The sequence below is a fragment of the Gymnoscopelus microlampas genome, assembly GCF_963454915.1.
Source record: "Gymnoscopelus microlampas genome assembly, chromosome: 8".
Taxonomy (NCBI): domain Eukaryota; kingdom Metazoa; phylum Chordata; class Actinopteri; order Myctophiformes; family Myctophidae; genus Gymnoscopelus; species Gymnoscopelus microlampas.
This window is the reverse complement of record NC_139945.1, coordinates 26,725,881-26,750,441: the sequence shown is the minus strand read 5'-3', so window position 1 is coordinate 26,750,441 and position 24,561 is coordinate 26,725,881. Positions and strand designations below refer to the sequence as shown.

At 42.2% G+C, this 24,561-nt stretch overlaps 3 protein-coding genes across 5 annotated transcripts; 2 read left to right on the top strand and 1 right to left on the bottom strand.

The window, feature by feature from the left end:
* The first annotated feature begins 535 nt into the window (after positions 1 to 535).
* Positions 536 to 7,462, top strand: cep57 (centrosomal protein 57). Of its 3 annotated transcripts, XM_084064272.1 has the most exons (11): positions 536 to 777; positions 1,745 to 1,922; positions 2,526 to 2,765; positions 2,867 to 2,988; positions 3,594 to 3,713; positions 4,168 to 4,245; positions 4,389 to 4,490; positions 4,717 to 4,794; positions 5,200 to 5,423; positions 5,812 to 5,956; positions 6,264 to 7,462. In XM_084064272.1, the coding sequence occupies exons 1-11, from the start codon at positions 751 to 753 to the stop codon at positions 6,456 to 6,458; spliced, it is 1,509 nt and encodes a 502-aa protein (XP_083920398.1). In that variant the 5' UTR covers positions 536 to 750; the 3' UTR covers positions 6,459 to 7,462. The 3 variants fall into 3 exon arrangements, with proteins under 3 accessions (XP_083920398.1, XP_083920400.1, XP_083920399.1); XM_084064274.1 differs by lacking the exon at positions 4,389 to 4,490; XM_084064273.1 differs by lacking the exon at positions 4,717 to 4,794.
* LOC311050533 (guanylate cyclase soluble subunit beta-2-like) lies at positions 7,138 to 18,178 on the top strand (the record flags this gene model as incomplete). The annotated part of the gene is made up of 15 exons (XM_084064618.1): positions 7,138 to 7,176; positions 8,548 to 8,621; positions 9,164 to 9,258; positions 10,924 to 11,084; positions 12,006 to 12,105; positions 12,281 to 12,411; positions 12,690 to 12,771; positions 13,125 to 13,228; positions 13,486 to 13,702; positions 14,287 to 14,607; positions 14,918 to 15,066; positions 15,747 to 15,893; positions 16,120 to 16,274; positions 16,674 to 16,867; positions 17,790 to 18,178. 15 exons carry the CDS (start codon positions 7,138 to 7,140, stop codon positions 18,176 to 18,178), a joined length of 2,358 nt encoding a protein of 785 aa, XP_083920744.1.
* Positions 18,179 to 20,892: 2,714 nt separating this feature from the next.
* LOC311050532 (uncharacterized protein) lies at positions 20,893 to 24,561 on the bottom strand (the record flags this gene model as incomplete). The annotated part of the gene is made up of 3 exons (XM_084064617.1): positions 20,893 to 21,022; positions 21,718 to 21,994; positions 24,222 to 24,561. 3 exons carry the CDS (start codon positions 24,559 to 24,561, stop codon positions 20,893 to 20,895), a joined length of 747 nt encoding a protein of 248 aa, XP_083920743.1.

Genomic DNA, 24,561 nt, shown 5'->3' with positions numbered 1-24,561 from the left:
TCCCAGCCCGTACACCTACATAAACGTTCAGATTTGAAATATAAAGTGCTTATCCCATGGCCACGGATGTTAAAATGATGTACGAGTCCTCAGAAGTACCTGTATCTTCCGTATGGTTCTAAAAAAAAAAAATCCGATTGGTGGCCATTTTCTTATTGAGTTGTACTTGTAATGTATTGGAGTGCAATACACCTCCCAACCGATAGGGTCACGTAAAGCATAATGTACGGAGAAATGGCCACCGATCAGATTAAAATGCTTTTTTATTGAACAATACGGAAGATACGGGTACTTCTGAGGACCCGTACATAAGTATAACATCTGTGGCCATGGGTTCAGCACTTTATATTAGAAATATGAACGTTTATGTAGATGTACGGCCTAAAAAGAGAGACGGTGCAAACATTATTTTGAAGATCATCCATGTATCAGGGCTAGGTTTACAAGTGCTGCAAACACAGTTTAGAACGGGACACAGCGGGGATCAAACCATTCGTACCTTTTTGGAAACTCCAGCCCGCTGACAGAAATGATACAGTGGTCAGTGAATGGTCAGTGAGTGTTGACAGCTACTAAATACTGCTGGAAACTGGTCGCTATAGTGGCCGGAATTAATGGAGGTTTTTCTTTTTACCCCTCTTTTTTTGTTTTACTAACACTAACAACAATAGATGCTACTACATATTAGAAGCTAGTTCACTAGCTGCTGGGTTAACGTTCTCATATTGATCCTGTATAAACTGCACTTAAATGGAGACGCTGTCAACGCCACAGAAGGTACAGTTATGTTGTGTTTTCTTTATGTTTGTAGATCTATGCAAAAAGAAGATGTATCATCTGACCCATTGCTTATGCTAATAATGTATAATGTGTTATTATGCATATATATGATTATGAATGAAAACAACTGGAAACAGTAGCCCAAATGTGCATTATTGTGCCACCACTACAATACACTTTAACGCATATATGAGTTTTACATTCACATAGGTTAAGTACACATGATCGCTGATAACGTTTCATGTTACTCACTCACTGCTGGCCATTACACTTAATTAATGTTGGTTGACTGATTCCAGTGCATACATGCTGCTGCTTCCAGTTCATGTGCTGGTTCCAAACTGCAGATAGTTAATATGCTGTTGAAACCATATTATAACTCTATGTTTGGAACCTGCACAGTAATGTGTTGTTGGTTCCATACACTTCAATGACTGTGCTGGTTCAATGTGATTCATGGGGAAGGGTTTGGTTAGTGTTTTTGACAGTAAGTGGTTTCTATTTTTAAGTCGAATCAGTGTTAGAAACATAAATCAATGGGTAGCTCCACCACCTAAAATAAAATAGAAATGTACATGAACAGATGGAGACATGTTTTTATTTTTTTATGTGATATAGGTATACTAGCCTTGAACATTATACATAATGGATAATTCATTTAAAAACTGCATTTGCTGTATGTTTGGGTTGGAATGGATTTGTTTGTGTATGTGATCTATAAAACTAATTTATATATACATGGATTGGACCGGCCCGGTAACCACACGAACCCTAGCGTCCCAGTTCTCAGCATAATCGCAGGAGGACCCCGGTCAACAAAGTATATAGGGTTTAAGTGGTTAAACCACCGCATCCAATACGTTTCACAGGCAAAGTGATCTGCCTTCATGTGCAGTGTTGCAGTGTTGGTTACGGTGTCAATATGATGGCAAAATGATTGATGCATAGGTGTGTTTCCCAACAGGAGCTGTGTCCGGCGCCTCCCAGCGGAGTTGTGTCCGACAGCCTATCACTGTCATCTTACAAAGAATACCCTACACACCGTCCATTAATCAACACGTATCACACACCCCAGACACACACACATCTCACATCTCGGCTTTCTTCACCCAGCAAGGCATTCCCAGAGACCAACAGCACAGGTAACTGTGTGTGTGTGTGTGTGTGTGTGTGTGTGTGTGTCTAAAACATGCAGTTTCCATCTAGGTATTGAGGTGTATCGGAGCACCATGGTTACAGCATTTGCAATTTGACACTTGACACTATGTTGCCTGAATGGCTCAACTATCCTGACGTCTCCTCATTCTTCTAAGCTCCCACCCTACTCCCTCTATTCTGTCATCCCAGTCCCACCACGTCCAATGTTGTGACCATCACACCAAAATGATCGAAACGTTTACAGCAATAGAAATACAGCGGAGATGTTACACATTACCAGTGTACTTTATTTCTTATTCATTACACCAAAATTGCCTTTCCTTAAGCCTGATTTAAACGTTGTTGTGTGCCTGCCATCTCCCGCACCGAAAATAGACGATTTACAACCTCACAAGCTTGTAAATCTGCTATTTTTGGTGCACGATACCAAAGCATAAGTATGAATCTCCCTTGTTGCATATTTTGAATGTTATGATTACATTCATGAATGCATTGCAGTGTAGCGTTTAATTTCTGTGTGTGTGTGTGTGTGTGTGTGTGTGTGTGTGTGTGTGTGTGTGTGTGTATGGTCATGCACATGTGTGTAGCCATCTTATCTGCGTTGAGGAACCTCCAAGAGAAAATAAGGAGGCTGGAACTAGAGGAAGGCCGAGGCAGGCTGAATCTATACACAACGGGGACCGGTGACACGTCCCAGAATCTTCACAGGACAGGCGGTGACACGTCCCACACACCACGACAGAGTGAGAAAGTCACCCGGAGACTCTCAGACCCGACACAGAGAGACACTGGGAGAGAAACCACTTACCATTCCAATTGCAACCAAGGTGATTGCGAGGATAGGATAATCTATTGAACCTTATTGCCATTTTCTCCCACTATATCTTCTGTGGATGTCATCGTGTCTGTTCACTCTCCTCCTCGACAGCATTGATCACCCAGTTAGCTGCTGCAGAGTCTCGCTGTGTACAGCTGGAGAGACAGCTGGAGCACATGAGGAGGATGGTGCGTCACGCCAAGTCGGACAGGACCAGCCTGCTCAAACAACAGGTCAGCTAGCATGGGTCACGGAGGCTACAGACAAAATGCATATTGTGTCTTGATGAGCTGTACAGTACTGTAGCTCTGCGGTTGTTTTCCCTGATGTCCAGCTGTCGTTTTTGCAGGTTTTGAATTTAACGGTGAAAAAACTAAGTCCGCACACTGGTTCCAGCTCCAAAGGTATTTTTTTATTCCCACCGAAGTGCCTCTTCCTCAGGTCACTTCGCTCGAAACGTCACCTTCGGTGTTAATAACAAATACCTTTGGAGCTGGATCCAGAGTGCAGGCGTGGCAGTGTTTTTTCTTAATATTTGACTCGATCCAGAATCTGGCTTTTAACTTTGTACTCGTTGACAGAGTACTTGGTGCACTAACCATTATCATACTACTTGGAGGCCAGTCTATGATGTCAGTAGTATCAGGGATCTCAATATATGGGCATAAAGGGGGCATACTGTAGACAGACAGAAATAATGTCCACTTGGCACTGCACTCCCTTGGGTCCTTGATGATATGCGCAGTCAATCGGTCAGAGACAGAGATTCCGTGCGTTTATAGATAAATAGAAATAAAGGATAACAATCTATGAGATGTCCCTTTACATTTGCCTGCAGGTTTCAGCCAGGTCAGCTGAGCCGGTGCTTGATGCTGTGTCTGAACAAGTCCAGATGGAGAAGCTGGAGAGACTGGAGCAGGAGTACCTCCGTCTGACACGCACACAGAGCATCGCTGAGGTACATCAACTCCACTGGTCTAAAACAAACTGGATGGATAGTGTATAGAATATAACATAATGTTCACTAAATAGAACGAGTGAACGACCATATGTAAGAAAAGTATTTTGTAAAACAATACACAGTGACAATTTTAGAAGAAAGTGTGATTTATCATATATTATGCTATGATGGTATTACAATGATTTATCTGTTAAGGCTGTGTGGAAGCTTCATAGGTCCTGAACCTAATCCGTCTCCTTTAACGTGCCGTACCATGGTTTGTAAATGTCTACCTGGCATTGACAAACACTGTTGCAGTCATCATCAGCGTTTAGAAACGCTGGCTTCTGATTTAAGATGCGGCATAGAAAAGGAGATGAATTGTGACCCTTTCGACTTTCCATAAGGCTGAGAGGTACAGCGGGTGTATGAGTGAAGCAGTAAAGATCATTTGGTTGTGTGTTTGTCTCAGAGGAAGATTTGTGAGATCGAGATAAAGCTACAGGAGGAGGAACATCAAAGAAAACTTGTCCAGGATAAGGCCAAACAGGTACACACACACACACACACACACACACACACACACACACACACACACACACACACACACACACACACACACACACACAGCCTAGACATAAACGCAGTAAATCCTTTTACATTGTTTCTATTGTTCTCATTGGTTGTCTGCAGTTACAGACAGGTTTGGAGGCCAATAGGATCCTCCTTCAGTCGGTGTCACCCCGGCTGCCTAGGAGTAGGAAACGGTCCAAAGAGAAGAGGCCTGTTTCAAAAGTAAATGCACTGGGGAACATGATTGAAGGGCCATGGAAGTAAAATATCCTCACCTTAAGTTTTATACTTTATGAAATAAATCATCTTTATATTGGAAGTCGGAGGAGGTCGGCTAGGGCTGAAACTTTCCCTAAATATGGAAAGGACTGATAGCTTGTGTCATCTATTCACTTGAGTGTGAACGTGCTTGTTGTCATGTGAAAGCTGTTTGTTTACCTCTTTCCAGAAGTCTTTGCAGCAGTCTTCTCACACACAGCCACACTACAGACTGAGCCTTGGGGATGTGCCCTTTGTGACCGGAACGGTATGAGCACACACACCGTATTGTACCACCATTATGTAGTTGACACATGCCAACCTTCTGTAGTTGACACGTGCCAAAGTGCCAGCTTAAAGGAGTAGTTCACCCAAAAGATGACTTATTTTCTATCAATTACACACCCCATGAAGCCTTGAATTCATGGAGATGTTTTTTTTTGTTTTTGTCGCACAAAATAGCCCATCAACAAGCTCACAACATGTCGCATCGCGATGAGCTTGTAGACGGGCTATTTTCTTTGCTATTTTTTAAAATGGAATATTGTTACCTATAATAACATGCCCAAAATTGGGAGACCTGGTTGAAAGTGTTTAAAGGTGCATTTCCTTGACCCCACCAACATAATTAGTTAATTCATAATACACGTTATGTTTCTCTCTGTCCCTCCAGTCGGTAGGGGGCAGCCACTCGGTCCGAGCCAACGTCCAGTCAGTTCTGTCTCTGCTGAAGCAGCACCAGCCCCAGCTCTGCAACAGCCGGGTGCTGTCTCACAAGCGGACCGACAGTCACAGCCAATCAGACAGCAGCTCCTCCTCCTCCTCGTCTGGCGGCAGTGGGGAGGAGCTTTCAGAGCTTCTGCACGGACTACAGGAAGAGCTCCGACTCATGAGCATGTGAGTTTATTTGTGTGTGTGTGTGTGTGTGTGTCCGTGTCCGTGTGTGTCCGGAGTTAATCTTGCAAACCACTGGACTGATCAAGTCAAATTAATGTTAACATATTTTTTGAAATATTTAACTTTTATTTTATAATGGCTATGGTCAGGCTGAAACCTTGCCTAAATTTGAATGTCACAGAGGTCTGCCGTCATACATGAATGATATCACAGGCTGGCCACATGAAGTCACATTCGAGTGACACCGTTCCCGTTTGAGTCCCGACATCCACGTGATTCTATTTCTTTCGTTGAAAACTGAGCAGAGTGCACACGCGTCTCGTGTCGCTTTCGTATGTTGGTCATGAATGCCAGTAAATTCTACAGAACTGTGTGTGTGTGATTGCAGAGAGCAGGACGACTTGATGAGGCAGGGTGAAGCCAGTGTGTCGGAGCGGGAGAGGAAAGAGCTACAGAGAGACCAAGAGATGCTGCTGCTGAAGATGGAGAGGAAAGGAGAGCAGATTAACAAGCTCTACAGACATAAAACACAGGTATACGCACATGCATGCATTCACACCAAGATTCTAGATTTTTATTCTTACCTTATATAAGAGTACACTAAAGTAAAATTTGATCATTCTATCATCTGTCATTATGGGTGAAATCGATCTTCAAGGCAATCTCCCGTTGTGAGCTTGAAGATCAGCTATTTTTGAAAAACCTTAAATCAAATCCAAAGTTTTTCAAGATTGATTATCTATTTGATATTGGAGATCTATTATTGTATGTGTGCGCAAAGACAGTACATGATTACAGTTATGTATTACCTCATTTCCCTCTTTGTCTCATTGGCACTAGATGAAGAAATTGCGTAGAGAAGCCAGTGGGAGCCAGAGACGGGGCGAGAGGAGCGAGGTGCGGGTGACCACCACAGTGGCCACAAGGGGTCGCTCTGCAGGGACGGTGAAAGTGGTGGCACCAGGCGAGCGGAGCAAGAAGAACCTGAGACTGCTGAGGGACATGAGAGCTCTGCAGAGCTCACTACGGACCTGAACCTCAGCACAACAATGGAAATGGTGCAGATTGGTGCTACCTACTTAACCACTACCTATATTACTCGTTCTCCATGTTGGGTCTGGGTCCAAATGTACCCTTACGGGTCTGTAGCTCTGAGAGTGTTACAAATGGAACCAAATGGAATTTGGTTCCATTTGTATACTCTCAGAGTTGAATTGACAGTGAGGATTGTACAATGTAAATTGGGGTCCCAGAGATAGAAATCATACCAAATGGGGGTCTTTGGCCTAATGCATATAAAACTGCAGGTCCTTGAAATTCAAAAGGTTGAGAATTCTATTTCAAACCTGATGTCAACATCAACACTGGTTATTAGTACACAACCCATAGCTTGACTAAAACTACTGTCTATTGTCCGTTTCACTGTGTTACAAAGAAAAATATAGTACTATATGACCCAACTGTTCTTGACAAGTATACAATATCAATTTTAAAGATCCCCTTTTTAAACCAAATAATGAAAACTGTAACCTCATGGACACATTTGCGTTGAGATTTTTGGATCAGATAGCAGGTCTGGCTTCTGGTGCCACATTCACCTGCTCGTAATGTGCAACAAGTCCTATTTACCAGAGCAGAACTGTGTGTATAGGTTCTGATCTTGCAAATACAAGTTGTTCCTAGTACTGCAAGTGTAACCCTGTTTGTTGTTTACATGTTCTACCAGCAGAGGGCAATAGAGGTTCAAGCACAAGTATGTGTCAAAAAAGCTGGACATTTTCCTTTTTTCCAGAAGGCATAAAAAACCTACAATGTTAGCTTCAAATGTTGGTTGCTTACGTCCTAAAACATTGTAAGTACATGCTGCATATTTGTGTTTTTAAAAGTTATATTTTGCATTTAAAAAAGAGGCTATAATTATAATTGAATATTTGGTATCCGAGCCATATTTTTCCTGATGAAATACATTCCAACAATATGTCCATGCTTCTGCTTTTATTTTTACATTTCATATTCGTCACTACAAGTAAGTTAGTTGTGTGTGTGTGTGTGTGTGTGTGTGTGTGTGTGTGTGTGTGTGTGTGTGTGTGTGTGTGTGTGTGTGTGTGTGTGTGTGTGTGTGTGTGTGTGTGTGTGTGTGTGTGTGTGTGTGTGTGTGTGTGTGTGTGTGTGTGTGTGTGTGTGTGTGTGTGTGTGTGTGTGTGTGTGTGTGTGTGTACAATAAGGATGTATGCTCCAATGTTCTGACAATCATGCGTAGCCAACATGTTGGTGTTACCTTGACAACAAGTTGTTTTGCAAAATAAACTATTTATGAATAAGTGTTGCATTTAAGTGCATTGTCTTTTTTTATTTGTTGATATGAAATTGATATGTATTTGGCTGCGGACCCCCCATCTGAAAGGTTTTGCCAGGGACCCCCAGAAGAGAGGATTTATGCTAAAACATGATCAAGATTATAAAAACCCCAAATATTTTTGATATATCTCCAAATGTTTAAAAAAAAAAGCAGCTGTATAAGCTTGCAAAGTGCCGCGCTGTGAGCTACCGGACATTTACTTGTAACAGAGTATTTCTACATTGCAGTATTGATACATTTACTCAAGTAAAAACCACCACTTTGTCTTGGCACCATTACAGAGAGCATGCCCACCCAGCTGATTTCAGCACCACGGCTCAGTGGACAGCTCCTCTGGATCTGACTCCTGCTTGAGGCTACCTCTATCTTGCTGTTTCTGGGGATTTTCTAACATATTTTAACCAGAAAACATGTTGTCAAGTCTTACAGACTTGTTGTAGGCTACTTGCCTTTGTCTTACATCCAGAATGTAGACTCTATGGCTGGACAGTGATTTACTGAAAGCCAGGGACCAGTGAAACGTGGAGACATATTTAAGTTTGTTTTTATGAATGGCGATTTGGAACTGACAGAAACATGGTGTGTAACATATTTTTACACCTTATTCTGAATGTGAATTGTATGACAGTTGACTGTAGGCCTACATCAGCAACCTTTCTTTTTTTTAATTAGCCTAATTATTTTTGCTTTAGGCAATTTTATTCAGCCAACAACATTATTTGCATGCATTTCTCATAATTTACCTGTCGTTTTCTTTTTTGACAGTATGGCTTTATTAACACATGTTTGAGGACACTGGTTGTTGAAAAGTTTGGCGAGGAGACTTGGAACAAGCTCAGGTAAGAAATAATTTCCCTTTTATAGAAGGACTTGATATTAGGAATTAATTCAAAAATGTACTTAAGCAGCCTAATACATGCGATGGTCATAGCGTTTGAAGTGAATGTCAGTCGGTGCATGACAGCAGTGGTGGAAAAAGTACTACATTTTACGTAGCCTATAAGTAAAAGTATCAATACTGCAATGTAGAAATACGTTATGTTCCATTTCAAGTTTTCAAATGTATAAAATGTATTAAAATCTTTTGAAAATAGCAGATCTAAGCATCGCAATGCATTGTGAGCTAAGCTGCTTGTAGATCGGCTATTTTCAAATGGCCTATAGTATATAAATAATTAAAGTTTTAAAATAATTGTAGTGGAGTAAAAGTATAATATCTGCCTCTGAGATGTAGTGGGAGTAGAAGTAAAAGTACTGAAAATTGGAAATACTCCAGTAAAGTAAAAATACCTAAACATTGTACAGTACTTTAGTAAATGTACTTAGTTATTTTACGCCACTGTTTTTTCCTTCACCCCTTGCACTTCTTCATGATGCTCAGGGTTGAAGCCGGCGTTCAAGACACCTTCTTGACATATGAAGTGTATGAAGATGAAATCACCATGCAACTAGTCACAGAAGCATGCAGGTTGCTAGGTAAATCGTGATCCAACAATCTTTAAACGATCTTTCACTTATTCGGAAGTCTGACTGCATTCCACCTAAATAGAAATTAATAGATAAAAGGCTATACTTCTTTAGCCGTGGTGAAAGAGTTACTCAGATCTTTTATTTTATTTTTTAACAATATCACAATATAAAATGACTCTGTTACAGTAAAAGCCCTGAATTAAAAATGTGTACTTGAGTAAAAGTACAAAAGTACTGGCTACAAAATACACCTATAGAGTAAATTAACTCAAAGTTTAGAAACTATTTCACATTGCTCAAGTAGTGAACTTGTAGATCAGCTATTTTCAAGTATAAAATAGGGTTTAAGTGGTTAATGTACTGTATGTTATCTAAATCTACAAAGTAACTATATTATATATGTAGCAGGGCTAGGAAAAGCAATGACTACGCCACCCACACATATAGGAGTGAGGGATCCTTTAAACACATTAACCATATACTGTATATATATAGATATATAGGACTGAACAAGGTAAGGTTCCCCAGGAAGGTACGGGTTCAGAATTAACAGAACCAGAGGCTGATGTATCAAATGTGTCAAGTTTATTCAACAGTTGTTATAAAAATAGTCAGGTTAAAATACAGAACGGAAGAAAGCGGTTAGTGTTAGAGTTCTGCAAAAAGGGACTGAACTCAAGAGGCAAAGGGGGCAATAAGGGTAAGGGCTTCGGGGCCTCTAAAGTAAATATACAGAAATTAAACAAATCAAATCCAAATAATGCAAAACCAAAATAAAACAAAGTAAATAAGTAACCAAAAGCAAATAAGCAAATAAGCAAATCAAAACAAACTACAAATAAGCAAAACCAAAACCAAAGTCATGCAATGCTAGCTAATGGCCCAGTATAGCTCTGTCCTCAGTCAACCCTATTGCACTCAGTCTAAATAGTATTTATATATATATATATATATATGGCACGGTGGGAAAAACAGTGATTTACAGTTCAGCTCCTACAAAAATCAAATAATAAAACATTAGACCAACCCTCCAACAATTCATCACTTCATTAGGCTCCTATAGCAAGATGACAAAATACAGAAAAATAACAAACATACCCAAATAGTCAATGTATGCTCATGGCTCCAATTGATAAAGACCTGCACAGCCACAGAGTACTGCTACTCAAAGGACCTGGAGGCTTCTGGAAGTACAGATATATATTAGTATAATTAACAACAGGCCTAATATTGTCAGCCTATCTAAACTCTTATACTGTACATATACTATTGTTACAATGAGTTATAAAAACCTTGTCATTTGTTTCAGACAGGCAAATTCAGAATTAGTCTGTACCCCTCATGCCTCCAGGTCTCTCTCACAAACACTCAAACCAGGCTTCTGGCTAGACAGGAGGCCACTAACCTGGCCACCCCTCTTTATGCACTTTCCTTAAAGGGCCAGTGCTACATATATATATATATATATAGAGAGAGAGAGAGAGAGAGAGAGAGAGAGAGAGAGAGAGAGAGAGAGAGAGAGAGAGAGAGAGAGAGAGAGAGAGAGAGATGTACAGTATGTAGTAGTAGAAGTATAACATCTGAAAAATACTCAAGTAGGCTATTAGTACATGAGTATACTTGCTTTCCACCACTGTTCTTTGGTGATAGTCTGCTTTTTTCTTTTGGCAGAGGTGAAGCCAGAGGTGGTCTTGAGGTTATTTGGAGAATATTTCTTTGACTTCTGTAAGCGGTCTGGCTATGACCATATGCTGCGGACTCTGGGTGGGAACTTGTTTGAATTCATTGAGAATTTGGATGCACTACACAGCTACCTGGCACTCTCTTACAAGGTATGTACCTCTCTCCAATGGTTGTCTGTTTGTTTGTTCGACTGTTTTGATTGATTGATTGAACTTTATTAGTCAGAAATGTAAACAGCACAGTACAGTCAAGACATTAAAGCTAAAAGGATAACACAAAAAAGTCCTGGGGACTTGTTTCCATAGTGGTCCTATAGTATTACATTAATCAACATGGCAATGATAGCATACAAAATTAATACAGTAATGTGATCAAAAAATACAAACACTATGTACAAAAGAGATGGGAAAGATTTTCAGGCCAATTTTGAAAGAAACCAGTGTTGCACATCCTTTAATGCAGGGGTCTTCAACAGGGGGTCCGGGACCCCTAGGAGGTCCTCAGAGTTACTACAGGGGGTCCGCCAAATCTTTGTGTGATAGGATTTTTTTTTTTACCTTAACCACTTGAACCCTAGCATCCCTTTTCCGAGGAGAACTTTAGCCAAAAAATAGCAGATCTACAAGATCACAACGCCTCGCGCTGCGAGGCGTTGTGAGCTTGTAGATCGGCTATTTTTTGGCAAAGAGGTGTTTGGTGTAACGGGAAAAAAGAGCAGACCAAGTACACAAAAAAAGTTAAATCTGAAACACAATTTTATACAATATAGAGAGGGTCCCTGCTTCATCGCTCTCTCAGCTAGGGGGTCCTTGGCCTGAAAATGTTGAAGACCCCTGCTTTAATGGATGGTGTCAGGGCATTCCACATTTTGGTGGCAGAGCAGTACAATGTGAACTTTCCCATGTTTGTTCTGAATTTGGATGGTACCAGATCATTGTCGATCCCTCTAGTGTTGTGGCTGTGGGTGTCACTCACTTTGGAGAAGTAGTTCGACAGGTATAAGGGTATTCTCCGTTGGTATTCTCAGAAATAAAAGGTTTGTTGGTTGTTCGACCAACCTGTGCCTGCAGGAAATGAAGGCCCCATCATTTCGGGTGGAGAGGAACCATGGCAGCACCATGCTTCTCCACTATTACTCCAATCGGAGAGGGCTGTGCCATATTGTCCCAGGTAACTGGACAAACATCAGAACATGGAAAGCTCTAATATGAAAACTAATAGATAAGAACAATACATTAAAATAATGTATACAATTGTGTGTGCGTGCGTGCGTGTGTGTGCGTGTGTGTGTGTTTATACTGTGTGTATATAACATAAAGTGACGACCGTACTGTATCTTCCGCAGGCATAATCGGAGCTGTTGCTAAAGATTTCTTCGACAGTGAGATAACCATGGAGATTATCAGCCAGCTCGAGGAGCTGGAAACAGGGAAGAAAGAACACGTGGTTTTCCTGGTTACCCAGCGACCGGCGACGGTTGCGGGTTCAAGTCCACCCCCACACACACTGTCACTCCAAACACGGATCAGCAGACGTAATTCCCTGACCTGCAGCAAAGAGGCAGGCTTCACAACCACAGAGCTTTGCGTTTCTATTTTATGTAAACAACAACACCAAGGCAATATTTAGTAAACAGCAAACTGCAGTGTGTTATATTCTCTAAGGGTATCAGCTTTCTCCTTGAGCTGTGTGAGGAAGAGTCGTATGAAGCCAGATGTTATTAAATGTCTCACCTTGTCCTCTTGTGTCCAAAGCCGCTCCCTCCGAAGACAGCCAGCTTGAGTGTTTACAGAAACCACTGGGAGACTATTAGAGGTCTTGTCCAGCTGGGGAAAGGTACGCTGTGACATAACGCATAATACAGTATATACCGTACAGTATACACACATGCGCGCGCGCACGCACGCACACGCACGCACGCACACACACACACACACACACACACACACACACACACACACACACACACACACACACACACACACACACTGTCTGTTTTCTACTATGTCATTTGTATTAGATCTTGTCCAAATATGCTCCTAATGAATTACAGCTTTCAATGTCAAACTGCAAGCACGATTTAATAACTTGAAGTGAAAGTCATAACTATTCTAGAGGTTCTGACCGCCGTAGCCATACAGTATGTAAACATGCACATATTTTTCAACAATCTTTATCTCTCTGTACAGGCAAATTGTTGAGGGGCTTTGTGCCAGAGTACCCTGATAATCTGAGCATTGACCAGAAGACCTTCTGCAATGCATTTCCCTTTCATATAGTCTTCGACGAGCAGGTAGGCTACTCTACAGAAGGAGACACAGTGTTTGTGTATTAAAGCTATGGTTGGTGGTTGGTATTGATGTGAATGAATTTGAATCATATGAGCTGAGAAGACCTTGAAATCAAGTTCAGTTCAACAGAGCCATGTGGAATCAACAATTACACATGGTTAAGGGATGATCTCAACCTTTGGAACTCAGCATAAGTTGAAAAACATAAAGCTGAATGTTGTTGCCCTCATGGTGTCTCCTCATGGTCTCCTCGTGGCAGCTGATAGTGCGCCAGGCTGGGGTGAACCTCCAGAGGATCGTCCCTGGGCTCCAGACAAGATGCATCACTCTGGACCAGTACTTCACCATCATCCAGCCTGAGGTCACATTCACCATCTCCAGCATTAGGAAGTTCATCAACAGCCATTTTGTCCTGCAGACGTGCAGAGAAATGATGCCTGAGGCATGGAGGAACAGGCCCATGCTGCAGCTAAGAGGTACAAACCAAACATGTGATGACTGTGATGATGAACTTATGTTGTAGATCAGATATCTTCTGGGTAGAGATTTGGTGTAGACTAGAGGGGGAAAAAAATAGGGGGCCAAGTATAGACCCTTGGGGGACCCTGGTCAATTAAGTATATAGGGTTTAAATGTGCTGAGACTCTGCTAATGTAACATCAGGGATTCGAACATGGGTCTCCCACATGGAAAGCCAACATCTTATCCACTAGCCTAAAGGGGAATTCCCCTTGGCTGGGGGACATATTAGGCTTTTGGTCATCAGGCAGAGGCTCTGAGCCACTACTGCTATACTAATACAACAATACAATATAACATGAATTCATTATATATATATATATATATAAATAAATATAAATAAATACATAAAGCGGACAGGTAGAAAGGTATGATAAACCTCTTAAGACAGGTATGATAAACAGTGTGAAATGTGCAACGAATCAGAAGAAGCATATACAGTACATATTGTAAGAATCACGTCTATTTTACTTGTACTTTGTGCAAGTAACATCTTGAGCAGCCTCTCAGCTTATAAATCTGTTGATGCTTGTGTCATCAGGTCAGATGATCTGGATGTCTTCTCTGGGCTGCATGTTATACCAAGCATCCCCGTTGCTAAGGAGCCTCCAGGAGCTGGAGGAGAGACACATGCACATCGCTGACATCGCCCCCCACGACGCCACACGGGATCTCATCCTGCTCAACCAACAGAGACTGGCCGAAATGGAGCTGTCCAATCAGCTGGAGAGGAAGAAAGAGGAGCTCCGCCTCTTGTCTCAACACCTGGAGGAAGAAAGAAAGAAAACGGAAAACCTGCTGTACGCCATGCTGCCCAAACACGTAGCCAATAAGCTCAAAGAGGGCAAGACTGTTGAAGCAGGTGATTGGCACACACACACACACATGCATGCGCGCACGCACAGTCGCACACACAAACGTGCGCACGCACGCACGCACACACACACACACACACACACACACACACACACACACACACACACACACCTTCCACCTTCCCCATCAGGAAACCTGATTTGGACGAGCCCCCAAATGTAACTATGTAGGAAACCAGACATCTCACCTGTCGCTCAACCATAAGGGGAATCCCTCTTGGCCCGTGGGGGATATTGGGTTTCTGGGCCTCAGACAGGGCTACTCTGCTACATCTGCTTGTTGTGTGTATCCTGCAGGAGAGTTTAAGGAGTGTACCATTCTGTTCAGTGATGTGGTGACCTTCACAGACATCTGCTCCCAGTGTGAGCCCATCCACATCGTCTTCATGCTCAACTCCATGTACCTGCGCTTTGACCGACTCACCACCGTGCACAAGGTCTACAAGGTATGGATTGATTTCTTTAGACAGACAGAGAGACAGACAGACCTACAGTATATTGATCCAGAGAGAAATGTAGGTGTCATGGCAGCACCACTGTAGACATGAAAGATGTATACAGGTAAGAGTAGAGAAATACAAAGAAAGAATAGTCAGTTAACAATAGTAATTGAAAAGAAGATACAAATATAACATTTGAATTATGTGGTTCTTGGGTGACGGGATCCACATGGTGTGTAACACATGGCTGACTGACTTTATGTTGCTAGCCTGTGACATCAGTTGTATATGACGTATGACTCAAAATCTGGGCATGCATGGTCTCAGCCCGATTAGACTTCCATTATAAAATTAAAGTTACTAATTAAGTAAGTAGGTAGGAGAGGTTTATTCCGTTACAATGCACTAGACACCTGGGAGATGGATGGCTGAGGTGGAGCGTCACACGGTCACACCTACCATCAGCTCCCAGTACTTACCACAGGTCTTGCTGCTCCGAAACCACGCTACTCATACGCTGAGTTGGCAATATCAGGGATCGAACCCAAGACATTGCGGTCCAAAGGCGAGAGCTCTACAGACTGAGCTACCCGGACACAAATTCAAGTTATCTTCAAACATGTCTGAAAATAGTGGACTGGATATTATTCAGCCTACTTGGTGTGTGTTTGATTTGTGTTCCCCAGGTGGAGACCATAGGGGATGCGTATATGGTGGTTGGTGGTGTCCCTATCCCTGTGAGTAGCCATGCTGAGAGAGTGGCCAACTTTGCCCTGGGCATGATACTGGCTGCCAGGGAAGTCATAAATCCTGTCACTGGGGGGCCTATACAGGTGAAACATACACACCCCTATGTCATTACAGGCCAAAGTTTTCAAAAACATGTACAAATTGGAAATTGTTTAAACATAATATATACAAATCTCACAGATCTCAGAAGCTCACAAGATATTGTGATACAACCCGTTGTGAGCCTGTAGATCTGCAGTTTCTTAGTTTCTTTACATCACTGCCTGTCTATTGCATTTCATTGTATTGTATCATACTGTGCTTCCACAGATCCGGGTGGGCCTCCACAGTGGTCCGGTGCTGGCAGGGGTGGTAGGGGAGAAGATGCCTCGCTACTGTCTGTTTGGAGACACGGTCAACACAGCGTCCCGCATGGAGAGTCACGGCCTGCCAAACAAGATCCACCTGAGCCCCAGTGTCTACCAGTAGGAACACTCGCATACAGTAAAATCCTCCCTGAACAGGGGTCATCAATATGTCAGTACAAGGACAAATGTGTCCATGGCAAGACTTGTCCTTGTCTGTGGCAAGAGTTTTTTGCATAACATAATGTTCTTATTTTGATCATAAGACCCAATCATTGAATGTCAGTCTCCAGGTTTTCTTCAGAATATGTATGACATGATTTACTATGATGACACAATGGCATATTAGGAGTCCACTGTAACAGTGGTTCTCAAATGTTTTATTTTCAAGGACCCCCATAAAGCCAGCGGTGATGACCCTTGTCACTGAAGACTGTACAAATGTAACCAAAATGAACAACGGACGGACGGGTCCATTTGGTTAACATTTGTAGTAAAGTTTCGTATTCATGTCCTCAGGTCTCTGAAGGGTAAAGGTTTTGACATCCAGGAACGAGGGGAGATCGAGGTGAAGGGGAAGGGCAAGATGACCACCTACTTCCTGGAGAGGAACCTGCAAGCCAGTGAGCAGCAGCTCATGGGTCTTTCAGGCGTTGAGGAGGCCACCTCTGATCAGAGCTACCAGCCTAGTCACCAAGGACAAGAATGCACAGGTTAGTTTGTTACACTTCCTGAAAATCAGTTTATAGTCCTAAAACCAAGGCTTTAATTAAGACGGTACAGTCAACCTACGGAACGGGCAGGCGCCATTGACGTGCATGGGAGACAAAACTGGAACCGGAAGTGCGATGAAATGCGTCTATGAGAGCTGGGTGGACAAGCACGTCTAAATAATGTTTTCCTTCCGGTGAAATATTTAGCATTTTGTCCAAAAAGGGTATTTTAGACATGAGGTGGGGGGCTCAGAGTTCCAAATTCCCACTTAATAGAGTTGGCTTTCAACTCCATAAAACCGTCTTTGTTTTGGTGAGTAGCGAAAGTTTATTTTAAATTTTGACTGCAGACGAGAGGCTGCGCACACAGCCTGTGGTGCGGGTGCATTCAGGCTATGGACCAGAGCTGGCTGCACACTAACCCATGTTAATCCAAATCTAAAAAGCTGACAGAGACACATGATTGGTGTGGTTGGATTACCTGTACATGTTGAAATGGGCCAGCTTTATAGTAGAGTCCACCAACACAGGAGCCAATCACAATCCTGGTTCAACCTAATAGTCAACTCACATTCAGACACCACTCAGTCACCACTCACACCAGCTGGTAGTCAATCAGCCACTCATCACTATTCACTACTCAATCTCTCTCACACACGCACGCACGCACACACACACACACACACACACACACACACACACACACACACACACACACACACACACACACACACACACACACACACCAAAGAGGGAAGAAAGACATGCACAGGGCAACACCACACAGGAAGATACACATAAGGGTCATAACACATGATACTGACATGATAATACTGTGTGTACTGTAGCCACCCTACGTCTATATGCTGTACATCATTCTCAGTCTTTCTCCATCTCTGTCTCTTTACCTCCTGATGCATAGCAGTGGAAGAGCAGCATCAGTTTGACCTCTGCCCGGTCCCTATGAGATATGGAGACTGTATGAGTGAAGCCTCACCCTCCCCACGCAACTTCGATCGCCACCCTTGCTCCACCTTCAAACCGCGGGACTCAGAGAGCTATGGAAGTCTACACACTGACAGTCTGTCAGAAGACAGGGCTCCCTACCAGTTGAAAGACACGAATGAAACACAGACGAGGCAGCATCTCAGCCGATCGGAAAACCAAGATGAGGAGCAACAGTCGGACAGACCAAATGATGACAGACATCTGGACAATGAAGATGAGCACATTATCACTGCCAGCACGGAGCGGGATTCATCCACCAGAAGGAACAAACACAACCACACCAGGTTCTGTGTGGTCCTGTGAGCCGGATTAACATAGAACTCACGGTCAAACCTACTGTATGTCATTACGTTGTTACCACAGCAACCAATGCAGATAGGTCGACAATGACTGAATGACGTTCTGCCATTAATGGGGCTGTTTTGAATTAAAGGTAGGGTAAGTGATTAACTTTGGTTACAATAAGTGTTATTGCGATATATTCTGATAGTACTCATTGCTATAGAGTGTTTGTTCAGTAAAAGGAGTCTCCCAGGTCTCTCCAGCTCTTTATTAAACAGAAAATGCATTCTGTACATTTTGTCACCTACCTGAGAATGTACTATATTCTGTTTACTAAAGAGCTGGAGAGATCCCTGTGACCGAACAAACGCTCGGTAGCAATGATTACTATCAGAATATAGTAATTTGACCTTTTTAACAAGAAAAAAATAATTACCAAAAAATATCACTTAGCCTACCTTTAAGGTTTGACATTGATTTATTATAGACCCCTTAACAGACGACGTCACACTGATAAGAACCAGTATGCGTGCAACCAGTATGCGCTCAATGAAACCCATTCTATCAGGTCTCGCCAGGACGTGCCACACTAGCCAACACACAAGAGGGGGTTGGGGTGTGCTGAAACTAGCGCACCCCGAAACAACAGGTTGGAAATTGATTGCGTGAAACAATCACCTGCGCATCCAGTCTCAATGTTAGTAAACAATTAATTGGTCTATACATCATGGTTAAAAGTGTTACATGCTTCTCACAGAAACGTCAAGTATCTGTCTTACTTACTGAATAACATCAACTTAACCGCTTTCAACCTGGCATCCCTATTTTGGTCATTATAGGCGACAAAATTCAAAAAATGCTTTAAATAACCAGTCTACAAGTTGCTTGTAGATCGGTTATTGTCTCCGCTCCGCCAGGCCGAAAGGCATGGCGAGAGAGTATATTTTGCCCCCTGTCCGTCCGTCCGTCATTCTGTCTGTGACCAGCTAATCTCCGCCACCGTTGGCCCGGTCGCTGTGAAACTGCGCACACACACTCCCTGGATGCCACAGCAGAACCTCTGCCCCACATTTTTCAGATCAGCCTGTCATAGCGCCACCATGAGGCAGACTTTTGCAAAACACATTTTTGGATATTACTCCTACAGATTTTGTCCAAAAATCACGCAAATCGGTACACAGTATCTCTATAATCATGTGATCAACACGAATCTGTCCGATTTACAAGATTGGCTCCCAAAGTTTGCAGGATTGGTTGAGCATTTTGAACACAATGCCTGAAATCATGAACGAAGCATGCGATTTCCGTGAAATTTTCCACTTAGATTCCCACTTGGCCCAGGAAGAAATGCCACTTGAAAACTTTCAAATCAGCCTCATGGTGGCGCTATAACAGGCCAATTCACGTTTTTACCTATAACTGCACCGATCTGTGTGAAAAGGAAAAACATCTGCCCTGCATTTTTCACATCTGCTTTTTATATAGTACACAGTATCTCCATAGTCATGTGATTCTGATGGATCTGTCATCTGTCTGATATTTCATATTCCATCCTAATTGGCTAAGAGTGGCTTCCAAAGTTTGCAGGATTGGTCAGTTTTGAACAAAATGCCTCAAAACATGAACGCAGTGTGCAATTTCCGTGAATTTTTGCACGCACATTCCCACTAGGCTGAGGAAGAAATGCCCCCCTTTTCACATTGGCCTGTTATAGCGCCACCAGCAGGTCTGATTTAGCAAAACACATTTTTGGAACAAAATGCCTCAAATCATGAATGCAGTGTCCGATTGAAAGGCCTAAGAAGAAATGGCACCCTTTTCACATTGGCCTATTATAGCGCCACCAGGAGGCTACAATAACCTACCTGACCTGACCCATCAATATATTACACTGTACTTATATGTGATGTTATTTGAGGCAATTTGCCATGAATATCTTTTATTTCAAATCTTTAAAAAAACTTGTAATGGCTCAACATGAGAAAGTATAGGCTCATGTTTATTGGTGAGATTTAGCAGTGAACAGTTTGTACAAATATTGCACGTAGCTTGACTTAATATGACAATCATTACATGAAATAAACTGCAGTTACTTCAGTGTCATGCATATCGTTATGAAGTAAGACAATAACAATTGGTTTATAAATAATGCAAGTCCTCCACACATGAAAGCTGAAACAACAAGTGTGTGATTTACTCTTCATGAATACTGTCCAAAAATAAGGTCCCACAAGTTCAAAGCAAAACATGCATGTCCTTTTATCTCCTCATTTAGATGATTGTGTGAAAACAAACAAGGATAAATAAATAATGACGCTGACGTCGCTCACAGGTTGGTGGGGGGCCTTCTCGGAGACTGAGACTGAGACCAGTAATGTCCGTAAAAGGGCCGGTCACCTGTGGGGTGTGCAACGTTGCTCCCAAATGACACCCCAGGCGGAGTTGGACATCTGATCCCCACAGCAGAGGGCTCGATGTCTCATCACCGGTGACCGGGCGTGGATCGCCATGACCGGATGAAACAAACACCTGAAACACGAGTCTGTGTTTGCTTAGTCAGGTGTGATAAAAATCAGTCTCCTGGCTGTCCCTAAAAAGTCCAGTCTACACTGACCTAGATAAAGGGTTAACTCAGTTTTTTCCCCCCTCATAATGCACTAATAGACCACAGAGTTCAATTTCATATTTGAGCCTGTGGCCCATTCTTCATTATGTCTTGAAAGGCACTTAATTTCTCACGATTCAGTCTCAGATATGGAATCCAGTTCGCTTGTTTCGAGGTCCTCCTGGTGTTTGGTCAGAACTGGCCGGTTGGTGTAAATGTCATCCACGGGTAGAAGGAATGTGACTGTTTTTACCTTGGCCCTGGAAAATGTAATGACAAAAAGGAATTAACCACCTGAACCCAAAAAATAGACAAACATTTGGTAAAACATTTGGCTATTTTTGGAAAAGCTATTTGGTTTATAGGGACAAAATGGGGGGGGGGTCAACAAAGTATATAGGGTTTAAGTGGTTATGACTTAAAGGTGCAATACTAAGGTTTGGGAACACAAATTAAGAATACTGAAGTTACAAATACAAATCTTCATCATGCCACTTTTTCATGGATTTACAAAATACAGATAAAGTCAAGTTAGGCTTCATATTTCAATTAACTATTCAAAGCTTAGCTAGGATAAAAAAAAACTTCACATTGTGTGATAATACTGACTGTTAGTCATAACACCCAGCGCTTGAATCTAAAGGCCAGTCCACACCAATTCAACTCCTTGCAACTCCTTTGTAACATGCAACTACAGTACTTGCAAGTACTTGCAACCATTATCCCCAATGGCAGTTGCAAGGAGTTGCATTGGTGTGGACTGGCCTAACTGGCCTTAAAACAGTTTTGTTACAAGGAGTTGCGACTAGTTGCATTGGTGCTGCCTGGCCTTAAATCTCTGCCAAATCAACTCAGCTAATTTCTTTACTCATTTTACCTTTAAAAGGATACTCCCCAGTCTACATGTGAACAAAGAATGTGCGTCTCTCAAGCACCTCTAAAACAAAATGATTACCTGTTTTTGTGCACATATTCCTGCAGAGAATGTCTGTTGGTATTTTTGCCCCCCATTTCCTGTCGCTGTATCTTTCCTCTGGCTGTGTTTGCATATATGGCAGCACCATTTCCTCTGGCTGTGTTCGCATATATGGCAGCACCGCTCCCACTGTGGACTTCATGTTGCAGTCTTCCCCAGCCGGAGGAGTCGCTTCTCCGCGTCCCCCTGTCCGTCATGTCCATCTCAGACAGGTTGGAGGAGATCGAGTATCTTCTGACAGTCATGACGGCATTGTCTGTGAAACAGACAAACAAACAAACAAACAAACAAAACACCAGTGATACTCAGATACATTGACTTAACCACTTGAACCCCAGCATCCCTATACTGGGGGGACAATTCGTCCAAAATTGCAGATCCACAAGCTCACAACTTGTGTGCTTGTAGATCGGCTATAAAATATTTTGTGTAGACAGAGAAAGGCGTTCCAAGTACAGTTGCAACTCAGGTCAGTTTTATTAAGAATAGGGGGTTTAAGTGGTTTACGGTGCTGTATAAGTGGTATTGTTTTTGGGGGGTTTTCAGGAGTATTCATTGCTAAATAGTGTTTGTTCAGTAACAAAGGTCTCCCTATGTCCCCAGCTCTTTAGTAAACAGAAAATAGGCAACATTTTCAGGCAGGTTACCAATTTCATCCAATCAGGAGAGAGAACCCCACAAAGAGTTTCATCAGCTTAAGGATAATTCCTTTTAACAGGTCGTTCATGAAAGTCCTTGCGGACTCCAGCTTAAATTGTTATAGTGTTTCAGTTCCAACTTCCAACTTTGTCTGATCCATTTTTCTTCCAATTTCATTTGTTGTCTCCGCCAGGGTTAGGCATGGCGAGAGAGTATGTTTTAACCCCTGTCCGTCCGTGTGTCCGTCCGTCCGTGTGCGAGCGGCTAATCTCCGGCACCATTGGCCCGGTCGCTGCGAAACTGTGCACACACACTCCCTGGATGCCAATTCAGAACCTCTGCCCCAAATTTTTCACATGGGCCTGTTATAGCGCCACAAGGAGGCCGATTTGTGCAAAACCCATTTGTTTATATTACTCCTACAGATTTTATCCAAACATCACTCAAATCGGTACACAGTGTTTCTATAGTCATGTGATCAACACGGATCTGTCCGATTTCCCATATTCCATCCTCATTGGCTAAGGTTGGCTTCCAAAGTTTGCAGGATTGGTCCGTTTTGAACAAAATGCCTAAACTATGCACGCAGCTTGCGATTTCCGTGAAATTTCACACGCACATTCCCACTAGGCCGAGGAAGAAATTACTTTTTCCTGTTTGAGTTCTCTCTCCTGATTGGATGGAATTGAATAGAGAATGTATTTACTGTTTACTATAGAGCTGTAGAGATGTGGAGGCCCCAGTTGTTACTGACCAAATAATCTAAGTAAAAGTAGCAATACCAGACTTTGTATTACAAGTAAATGTCCTGCATTCTTACAAAAGTATTAACATCAACTTTTATAAAGTAGCTAAAGTAAAATTAGTCATTATACAGAATTCCCATTTCAGAATCACATGTTAATTAATTATTCATCATTAATATGTTCATCAATTTATGGCTGCAGGCTGCAGCTGGTAAATGTGGAGCTCATTTTAATGACTTATATACAGCTTAACTGCCTTAACATATAAAAATACCTAATAATTAATTAATTAATTTATAATTTGTTTTAATAATCTAAACCTAAGTAACTAACAAAAGCTGTACAATGAATGAGTAAAATACAATATTTATGTGTGATATGTAGCCTACTTAGAGTAGAAGTAGACTAGCCTAAAAGTAGCAAAAATGGAAATACTCGAGTCAATCAGTAGCAGGCCTTATAAATTGTAGGCCTATTTAAATACATTTTGAGTTAATGCACTTAATTACATAAAAATATACATAAAAACATCTGAGAATTTGGTAACTTCAAGTTGTGAACACAACACAACCACCTGAGTGGACTGGAGTCACAGGCCTGCAACACTCTGCTTACCAGTGGTGGAAAAAGTACTCAATTTCTTTACTTAAGTAAAAGTATCAATACTGCAATGTAGAAACACTCTGATACAAGTCTGGAAATCAAGATTTACTGGAGTAACAGTACAAACGCATTGGCATCAAAATATACTTAAAGTACCAAAAGTAAAAGTAGCCTAGCCATTATGCAGAATGTCTCATTTCACAAGGTATCATATATAAAATGTATTAAAATCTTTTGAAAATAGCAGCTCTACAGGCTCAAGTGTTCCATCGGCTCATTTCATAATAATAATAATAATCTACGAAGACTAGTAACTAAAGTTTTAAAAATAATTATAGTGGAGTAAAAGTAGGATACAATATGTGCCTCTGGAATGTAGGCTAGTGGAGTAGAAGTGAAAGTATTGAAAATTGGAAATACTCCACTAAAGTAAAAAACACCAACAAATTGTACTTGAGTAAATATACTTATTTACTTTCCACCACTGCTGCTCACCCTTGTATTGCCCGGAGTCCAGCACCGGCGCAGAGGCGTTCCGTCTCAGATGAAACAAGTAGGGGTTCTCTGGATGCTCTGCAGCTTGCACCGGTGACACCACCGTGACCGCCGGGTTGGACGCCGCTGGGTGGCCGCCAAACTCCTCTCTCAGGACGCGGTTCTCGCTCTCCAGCTTCTTGATCTCGTCACGCATCTCCATGATGACCTGCGCCAGGCCCAGGGTGCTCTCCATGCTGCTGCTCCGCCGCTCCCAGAACCACGGCTTGCCGTACACTGCGGGCAGCAGAGAAGACTCATGCAGCAGGAACTCACTGTGGCGATGATGAGGTTTTAACAT

Excerpts from the sequence above, each read along its gene's own strand:
- cep57 (XM_084064272.1), top strand. The coding sequence starts at position 751 with ATGGAGACGCTGTCAACGCCACAGAAG. Across the intron at positions 2,766-2,866 it reads CCATTCCAATTGCAACCAAG|CATTGATCACCCAGTTAGCT; the intron begins GTGATTGCGAGG and ends CCTCCTCGACAG. Across the intron at positions 5,957-6,263 it reads TCTACAGACATAAAACACAG|ATGAAGAAATTGCGTAGAGA; the intron begins GTATACGCACAT and ends CATTGGCACTAG.